Source organism: Mus pahari, chromosome 1, assembly GCF_900095145.1.
Source record: "Mus pahari chromosome 1, PAHARI_EIJ_v1.1, whole genome shotgun sequence".
In the NCBI taxonomy this organism is placed as follows: domain Eukaryota; kingdom Metazoa; phylum Chordata; class Mammalia; order Rodentia; family Muridae; genus Mus; species Mus pahari.
The window spans coordinates 154,860,612-154,870,088 of NC_034590.1; the positions used below are offsets into that span (position 1 = coordinate 154,860,612).

The 9,477-nt window shown below is 49.3% G+C and overlaps 1 protein-coding gene across 4 annotated transcripts in view; it reads left to right on the plus strand.

The window, feature by feature from the left end:
- Cnnm1 (cyclin and CBS domain divalent metal cation transport mediator 1) overlaps positions 1–7,280 on the plus strand; it is a 59,795-nt gene extending 52,515 nt beyond the window's left edge. For 2 of the 4 annotated variants that reach the window (XM_029545317.1, XM_029545323.1), the window contains 4 exons: positions 1,448–1,631; positions 1,794–1,943; positions 3,749–3,880; positions 5,008–6,313. In XM_029545317.1, the coding sequence (XP_029401177.1) occupies positions 1,448–1,631; positions 1,794–1,943; positions 3,749–3,880; positions 5,008–5,087 (546 nt within the window). In that variant the 3' untranslated portion in view covers positions 5,088–6,313. Of the gene's footprint in view, positions 1–1,447; positions 1,632–1,793; positions 1,944–3,748; positions 3,881–5,007 lie in introns of all 4 variants that reach the window. The other 2 variants (XM_021195271.1, XM_021195262.2) reach the window with 2 other exon arrangements.
- The last annotated feature ends 2,197 nt before the right edge of the window (positions 7,281–9,477 follow it).

Sequence of the window (9,477 nt, forward strand, 5' to 3'; positions counted from 1 at the left end):
TGGCATACACAGACACACATAGACACCACAAGCATACATGATATACACAGACACACACAGACACCACAAACACACATGGCATACACAGACACACAAACACACAGAGACACCACAAACATACATGGCATACACAGACACACAGACACCACAAACATACATGACATACACAGACACATGACATACACAGACACCACAAACACACATGGCATACACAAACTTGCAGACACACACACAATAATTCTATAAAGAACACAGCTATGGCAGAGTCAGCTGCTTTCTTGGGTTTATCAAGTCTCATGGAGGACATTTTCCTGTCCTTTTGGAAACCTGACTTCAGACTTCTCAGTGAGGGAAGACGACAGGGGCTGGGGCGTGAGGTGTTCTTGACAAGAGCACTGACTCTGTTGACGTTTTGGGCAGATGGTGAGTTGAGACCCACATTTCCATGTTAGAAAATATAAAGCATCGTTTTCATCTGAAAACTACCAAAGCCAGTTACGAACACCGTGCTGCTGTGTCCTTTGAAGTGTGTCACAGGGAGAGAACTGGCACTGGGCAGGACTTGTGGCTGTTAAGCAGGTCTCAGCCAGTGGGTCCCGGAGTGCCACCGTATCTGTGGCCTTACATGGAACTTGCTAGAAATGGAAATTCTGTTTTAGACCCTGACCTAGTAAATTAGAAACTTTCAGAATTAGGCCCAGAAACCTGGATGTGACAAGCCCTTGGAGTCTGATACTGAGGTGTGAGAGTCGGGGTTCTGTATGGCCCACATCCTCTGGTTTAGATATGGCTTACCTGTGTCCCCCAAAGGTTAACAAGTTCCCCAATGTAACAGTATTATGAGGTAGATCTTCCGGAGATGTAACCTGGTGGGAAGTGAGTAGGTTTGGGGAGTGCCACCCTCGGAGGGGATTAATATATTTCTCCTAGGACTGGATTGGTTTTCATGAAATCAGGTTGTTGTCAAACAAGGCTGACCTATGCACTCAGCCCCTTGCTACAGTCAGCGGGTTCCCTTTCTACGTCTCTCACTTGTGATACAGCCAGGGAGGCTCTCACCAAGCACCGACCCTGTGCTGGTTATACTGTCCAGCCACCAGGACGTTGAGCAAAATGAACCTCTCGTCTATATAAAGTACAAGGCCCAGATGTTTCGCTACAGCAACCCAGAACAGGTTCATTCAGGTTCTTCCAAGTACACTACAAAGTCTATAAGCAAATCAAAATGAATTGTGGGATTGGCCACAACTGTGGTCAGCAAGTAAATGATCTATTAATTGAATGCCTGCTGCTGGGCTTGACACTGATTGGGTAGGACTCCCACTGGATGGCCTCAGGCCTCAGGGTGGGCATCCCAAAGCATCCCTAGAGCTTGTCTGCCCAGGAAAGCCGGCTGCATGGAGGGAGTGTCTGCAGCTCTCCTGAGCCTCTGTCCCCTTCCTTCCAGATCACACGACAACAGTACCAGAATGCGCTCACGGCCTGCCACATGGACAGCTCGCCCCAGTCCCCGGACACCGAAGCCTTCACTGATGGGGACTCCACCAAAGCCCCCACCACCCGGGGCACACCCCAGACTCCAAAGGACGACCCGGTCCTCACTCTCCTGAGCAACAGGACCAGCTTGCCCTGTGAGTCAGTCTGGTGGGTGGGTTGGGCTGTTCTGTGATTATGAAAACAAACCCAGCTCTACATTTCTCCTCCACTTCTGCCCAGCAGCCATCTCGTGCCTCACAGAGCCCAAGGGCTCCTCCAAGGCACAGAGGAGGTAACCTACTCACTGCCCTCCATAGGCAGCCGCTCGGATGGTCTGAGAAGCCCGGGCGAGGTGGTGTACCTGAGGATGGAGGAGATGGCCTTTCCCCAGGAAGAGATGCCCAACTTTGAGGAGCACAAGTCACAGCAAGTCTCGCTGTCCCCTGTCGCAGTTCCTACAACAGCAGGTCAGGGCTAGGTCCAGAGCAGAAGGGGAGATCACCACTCTGGCAAACAGAGAAAACTGGTTTGGGGAAGCCCTGGGTCTCCAGCTCCTGTCTGTCTCTCTGTCTCTCTGTCTGTCTCTCTCACTCTCTCTCATACGCACACACACACACACACACACACACACATACACACACACAGAGGCAGAATCAGCATTTACCAAGTCCCTATCATGGATTGGGCCCATCCAATTCATCTTTCCAGGAAAACTTGGGCAATGGTAGGAGCATTTTCTGCCTGGCTTCAGACCATAACCCTCCAATTCAGGATTTTTTTTTTTTAAGATAAGGTATCTTGTGATCCAGGCTGGCCTCAAGCTTACTTTGTACAGAGATTCACCCTGAGCTTCCGAGCCACCTGCGCCTGCCTCCCCTGGATAGGTTACAGGCATGTACCACCACAGTGGAATTTTAGGAGCTGTGCAATGTTAAGTAAATTACTCAACCTAAGGTTCAGTTTCTTTCGTAGGTACGTGTACTTGAGTAAGTGAATAAGTATAAATAATGTAGTTATCTCATAAGGCAATTTCAAGTGACATAGTGTCTATATCAGGCACATCAGTGTATGGTATCCCACTCCTAAATATTAGAACTACCCCACAATAAGAAGACTGACATCAGCCCTTACCCCCACTGGTAGGGCCTTCCCCTTCCTCTGGGCCACAGGGCAGGCCACAGTCTCTGGAGATGAGGGGTGAGGCAGGGGGGAGTGTCCCTGCCTTCTCAGATCACTTCACTTGAGACACAGTGCACTTCCATCTTGACAGCTGAGTTGTCTAAACTCCCTGTGTGCCAATAGCCCTGAGATCTGGCTTGCTTCGCTGAGGTAGACTCCAAGTGTTTGACACTCTATATACCTCCCTGCCAGGCCAGAAGTTCCTCTACCCAGCATTTCAGGCCTGGCCTCTCCACACCAAGTATACAAAGCAAAGAAGTGAAAAGACTCTTAAGGAAGTAAGATCAGAGAGGAAGCGTGTCGAACCCAGGAAACTGGGGCATACAAGTCCCAGGATTTGGGAAGTGGCTGTCCCACACACCCAGAGACCATGGTAGATGCCACCTCTACATCAGGGCTTCTGGTGCGGGTCAGTTTCCAGCGCACACCCCTGCCGCCCAAGGTCAGATCTCAGTTGGTGGGAGGCCTGGATCCTTTCTGAGCTCTAAGATTCTAAGAAGACACAGGCCTGCGCCCTGTTATGGCTGAGCACTTGGTTTTGCAGGTAAAAGAAAGTGACATCTTGTGGCCCTAGATGTGTTCTTTGTCTGGCACAGACACTAAGTAGGACACTTAGGATCTTCCTCCATCTCCTGCCAGATGGTATCTGAAGAGGTGTCATTATTCTGACTTTTGAGTTGACTGTTGGGTTACAGGTCCTGTTGTCTGTCTGTTCCCTTTGTGGCAGTAAAATGTCATTTGCCAACTAATAAACAATACCTTTCAGGAGTCTGTCTATCTGTCTCTGTCTCTGTCTCTGTCTCTCTCTTTCTCTCTCTCTCTCTCTCTCTCTCTCTCTGACACTGTCACTCACAGAGAGGTCCCACCCTTTTACCCTGTCACTCACAGAGAGGTCCCACCCTTTTACCTTGACACTCACAGAGATGTCCCACCCTTTTACCTTGTCACTCACAGAGATGTCCCACTCTTTTACCTTGTCACTCACAGAGAGGTCCCACCCTTTTACCTTGTCACTCACAGAGAGGTCCCACCCCTCGACCCTGTTTCTCTCAGAAAGGCATCCCTCAGAACCTCCCTGCTGACATTTATTTAGGTTGGAGACCTGAGTCTGCTCTCCCTTCAGCTTCGGATCCCGAATGCTGTAATATCCACCTGGATCCAGAGGCCAGCCCCTGCAGCAGCGACTCTGAGGAAAACATGGGCAAGAAACTGCTGAGAACCTTGAGTGAGTATCTTCTCTCCCAGACCAAAGCTCCTGACCAAGTAGTCAGGAAAGCAAGTGAGGCCGGTCCTCCCTGGGTACTGGGGTGGGAGTGGGGGATGGGGCAAGGCTTGCAAACTCTCAACACAGCTCTGGAAATCCACAGCAGGGCCTGAGCCAGTGCCACACATGTGATACTGCTCAAATCTGTCCCATCACACTGGTGATCCCCTAGGACAGGAGTCTACAGACATGTCTTGAATTCAAATTCTGACTCCCCACCTGTTTTTATATTAGGGACCTTGGGGTCATAGGTCCATTTGTCATATGTAGTCACAGTGGTAAGATTGAACAATTGTGACAGAGACCTTAAAACCTATAGTATTTACTATATAGTCCTTTGGGGAAAAAACTGTGTCCAAGAAACTCCAAGAAAGGAAAGCAAAGGGCTGGGCCTTATCTCCGTGGGTGTGGGTACTGCTGCCGAGCCTGAGGGCCTGAGTTTGAGCCCAGGACCCACGTGGTGAGAGGAGAGAACTGACCTCATTTACCATGGCACCCACACAACCACACACATCCATACACACGTGTGCAAATGTGCACACATGAAATAAATACTCTTTAAAGAGGGGAAGAGCAGCATCCTCCTCCTCCTGAGACAGGTCAACAGCAGAGAAAGCAGGATGAAAATGCTCCTGAAAACTGGGTCCCAAAGTCCGACTTTGAGGGCATTATCCAGTCAGCATCTCCTGGCCCAGGATAGGCAGGAGACGTCCTGAACCAGCTGTGGTCCCGGGGACACGAAAGACTGGGAGACTATGTGGTGCCTGGCAGTCACTTGAGGTGGGGCCTTCCAGGGAAAGGAGAGATGGCTTTTCGGGGACTACCTCAGTCCCTTCTGTGCACCCTCTACCATAGGCTAGTGCAGGGGAATTAAGTCTTTTCAGAAATGTTCCTCTTTTGGGAACATGCTTCAAGGTGTAAAGGTGCAGACGTCAACACCATGGTGCAACTCAGGTTCCACTGCATGCATTCCAAGGCAGGGCTATGTTTCCCCTCCTGCATCTGTGAGGACAGAAGAGCCCTTGGGCTGCAGACAGTGCATGAATGTCCCCCCAGCCACAGATGGATGCTGACAACCTGTTTTTCAGGTGGCCGGAAAAGAAAGAAGTCCGCAGACGGAGAGCGAGCCTCTGAGGAAAATTCCAATTTAACACCCCTGATCACATGACCAGGTCTTCCCTCATTGGCTGAGTGTGAGACTTCGAGGCTTTGGGGGAAGACCCACCCTCCCGTCACTCGCTCCCCCCACCCCCAAGGCCTCCCATCGGTGACAGAACATTCTGCCCTCCACCCTTCACCCCTCAGTCAGTCTGGCAAGTTTTATCAGTTGCCTCCAGTCTGACGCAGAAGGAGCCGTCTGTAATGGAAGACGCTAGAAATGGTCTTGTCTGTAGCATAGTCTAGAACTGGCAGGAACAGATGCAAAGCTGAGAATACCATTCTGAGGCTCCCAATAATAATCTTTGTTCTTTGGTGTCCCTGGGCCACAGGAGACCCATGTCCTGGAATTCACCATTCTTTCTTCGAGGACAAAATAATGCTTTCTACCATAGTTCATGCTTAGCATTAGCTCAGACAGTGATGCGGGCAGAGAGGTGTTCTGGAGTCTAGAGGAGCCGGTGTGAAAATCAGCTCCAGGGATGGACAGATGGACAAGGATTCTTCGCTGTTAGTGAGTGGGGAGACCCTGGGGAAGGGCAGTTCAGCTGGAATGAAGAGAAAGCCCTGAGTCCCTGTGTCTCCCAGGGACGTCAGTTTGGTCTTCTGGAGAATATTCTCTCTATAAGCTTGCTTCAGAAGAGGAGGTTCAGGGAACACAGAGACCAAGTTGTGAGCCAGACACAGAACTTCAGGTTTTAAGTGAAAATAAAAGCAGGAAAAACAAAACAAACAAACAAAAAGAAACTAAAACACTTACATGAAAAATTGTAAGTTGTTAACAGTTTGCATAGCCATGATAAACCAAAGAGTGCCCAGGTCGGCCAGGACAGATGTGCCGTGCTGTCACGGGACTTCACTGTGCTTGACACAGGAATGTTGAATGCTCATTTTTCTTTTTCACATACCCCCTCCTCAGGCCTCCTACCATATCCCTTGCTGGTCAGCTAAGTATTCCAAAAAACCTACCAGATCCAGGGGTTTTAGTCCTGGATGTTGGGGCAGATGCAATTCTAATCATAACCACAAGATGGCAGAATGACCATGCACATCTACTCCTAAGAATCACGTAGCTGTTGGGAAGGAAACACAGCCAGCCCAAGGGAAAATTTCAAAGTCAAGTTTGAGTTTCTGATTTGTTTCCCACCCCATCCTTGCTCCAGTCAGTGGCCAGAGATCCAGTGTTGCCTGCTGAATCTTCAAACTATTCCCTAGCTGCCTCCCCCCACCCCGACCCCCAACCCCACCCCCACCCCCATTCAGTCACGGGGAAATACTTGCCCACAGGAACTTTAACTCAGGGGTTGTTGACCTGGGGCCATTACCCCATGGGAGTCCATAGTTTGACTCCAGTGGGCTAAAGAGCCTTTAAAATTGTCTGAACGTAGTGTTTTTGTGTGTTTTTTCAGAAACGTGAAGCTTTCTTAATATTCTCAAAGTTCCCAGATCCAGGAAGGCTTTTTAACAGTTTTGAATAATGGAACTTTCAGTCCAGTGTTTCTGCAATGCAGAGTGAATTCTGGGATGCTTGAGAAAGGTGTTTAAGTGGCCAAGCATTCTTATCAATGGGGGAAGGTTGGGACCCACCAAGACAGGGTCCTGAGAAATCCCTGGCATACCACGCAGTAGAGTCACAACCTACATCCCATATAACTTTCGCCCACTGTCTACCGAAACCACAGCAGGTATTGCCAAGAGGGTCATAGCCCTCGGGAGGGAAGATTGGAGCCAGAGATGCCTCTTCTGTGTACGTCACGGACTTCACATGCTCCTTGTTTAGCCTGGCTGCCCTGAGGCTCAGCCATGCATGTGTTCTAGCTAAGTCCACAGCCACCTCTCCCTGCCTGTCCCTGCCTGCTCAGAATACAGCACCAGCCCTTAGTGCTGGGGTCTCAGACCTAGGCCAGTAAGTGATGAGTTTGGAACAAGATCTCGCAAGGGAGCCTGCTAGGTAAACGAAGTTCCCTCTCATTATCCTTTGGCCACCAGGCTCAGGCCACTACTGTTGCATTAACTCCGCCCTCTGAAGAACCTCTAAGGGACCTGTCACCATTCCTTTCCCTAGCTCCCAAGTCCCCCCCCCCTCCGATTTTCTTCAGGTTAAAATACATTTTAAAAAAAGATTTTAAAATAAAGCATTTATGAAAACTCAATAAATTGTAAATAATTTTTAAATAAAATAAAAATGTGTTTTCCTGGACTAGCTGCTTTGCTTGCCTATGGGATTCTGGAGTTCTAAAGCGGTTTCATTTGAGATTCGTGTCAGACAGTGCACAGGTGTCAACATCCCACCTGTGTGGCCCACCTGCCCGCCGGGCACTACCCACCTGTGTGGCCCACCTGCCCGCCGGGCACTACCCACCTGTGTGGCCCACCTGCCTGCGGGGCACTACCCTTGAGGCAGGTTTGAGGCTGAGGTAAGGTTACAGCAAAGTTGGAGCACTTCGGCTAGACTTTGCTTTGGGAAGCCAGGTGAGTCCGGTTTTTATAGGAATGAATGGCAGAAGAAGGAAGTAAACGTGAGCCTGGGTGTAAGTGGAGACAAGGGGGTATTAAGAGGACACTGTGAGAAGGGCCGGCAGCTGCTGAACCCACGTGACCATGAGAAAAGACCAGGATGTTGGAGGCCAGACCCTACCCCGAGACTCTGCTGGCTTCACTAGTGGGCTTTCTCAGACTTTCTGGAACATCAAGATGGCCCATTCCAGCGGTTCCTACGCAAAGGCTAGAAGCAGGAACAAGAAAGCAGTGGGCCAGAGGCTCCGTGTGCACTGTAAGCTAGCTCCAGAGGCGGACCAGCCAGGTAGCTTGCAAGTGGTGTAACAGGACCGTTAGTGGGCTTTGCTGGAACAATACAGGATTCTTCTCTGGAGGCTCCATCGAGGCTATTCATTCCTTAATACGCTAACAGCTGTTTTCTCTGGGCTACACCAGGTGTTCTAATAAGGACTGCTTAGCTCGTTTCTCAAAACGGCCTCTCAAAGGCGCTGATGGGGCCTGAGAAGTTGGACAACTTGCTTGAAGTTTTGACAAGTCAGAGTTTCCTGTTTGCCCACCTCTGAAGTCTACCGTGCACCCACATCTGAGAGCTCCTGCAGTGTTCGCCAGACATCCACAGAACCCCAGACACAGTACAGGACACGCTAACCAAGATGTATAAACACACAAGGCCAAATTCCCACTTCATCTTTTTTTTTCTTCTTTAAAATACTAAAAGCTTTTTTAGCATGCTGGTACTGGCATTGAGACTTAAAGCTGGTTCCTTAATTTAAATAGTTTTGGCACTACCCCTAGAGAAGAATTCTCTTTCCCTAATAAGAAAAATACGCCCTAGTAAGAGTTTACTGGAGAGCCAGGCAGTGGTGGCACACACCTTTAATCCCAGCACTTGGGAGGCAGAGGCAGGTGGATTTCTGAGTTTGAGAGGGAGAATGCAAGAAACTGGTCCAGGGAAGACAGCATCCTAGAGCTGAAAGAACAAACCTCAATAAAGGATACAAATGGAAACAAACGGCAAGCTAATGTCTAATAACCTTTACCTCATCCACACCCAGCAGCCTGGGGCGCCTGCAGAGCCAGCCCGGCCAGATGGTAGGCTCTGTAATGATGAGGGCGGAGGGCTTTGCACAGGAAAGCCAGACCAGGGCTAACCACGGCTCCTCTCGGGAGGCAGGAAGGCCTCTGTTTCAGTACCAACAGATTGACCGATTCAAAGAAAGGACTAAGTCAGGAATGATAGCAACAGTCCAAATTCTGGCTCAAGGTCAAAGATCCTTTTTTTAAACTAAAAGGCCCTAACAGAACAGGGTGTCTTGGTAAGCTTGGAAAGAATTCTGTACCACACCCAGAGGAAAGGGGGTGAGTCAGAGACAACAGGAAGCAAGCGGACTGCTTCACTGCGGGAGCCTGGCTAGACCCGGTGACTTCTGGAGCCGACCATCTTTAAAAACCATGGGATTTTTATACCTCAAGGGAATCCTGGGAAATTCTGAAAAGCTACTCTTAAACATTTTGAAAAGTAGTTACTCTGTTGCTTAAAGTAAGGCATAGCCCTACCAATTTCCCAGACCCACCGTTTCAGCAGAGTTCAGGGACTTGGGATGTTTAAGCAGCTGTAATGTTTTCAATACTCGAGGGACAGAGCAGCTCCAGCGGTGATGGGAAGAGCTGGTATTCTAGAATCCCTCTAAATGATATCATCCCAAAAAATGGCTGGTGTCTGAACCATAAACCTACAAAAGCAACATGGCCTTACAGCCTTGATCCTACTTGATCTTCCAATTTCATGAACACATTTTAAAATGTTTTTGTTTTTCCTTTACGTTTTGCCATCAGCGAATCCCTTTAAAGACTTCATTCTAAATTGTGGGTGGCAACTCATTAATGGATCACAACCTCGA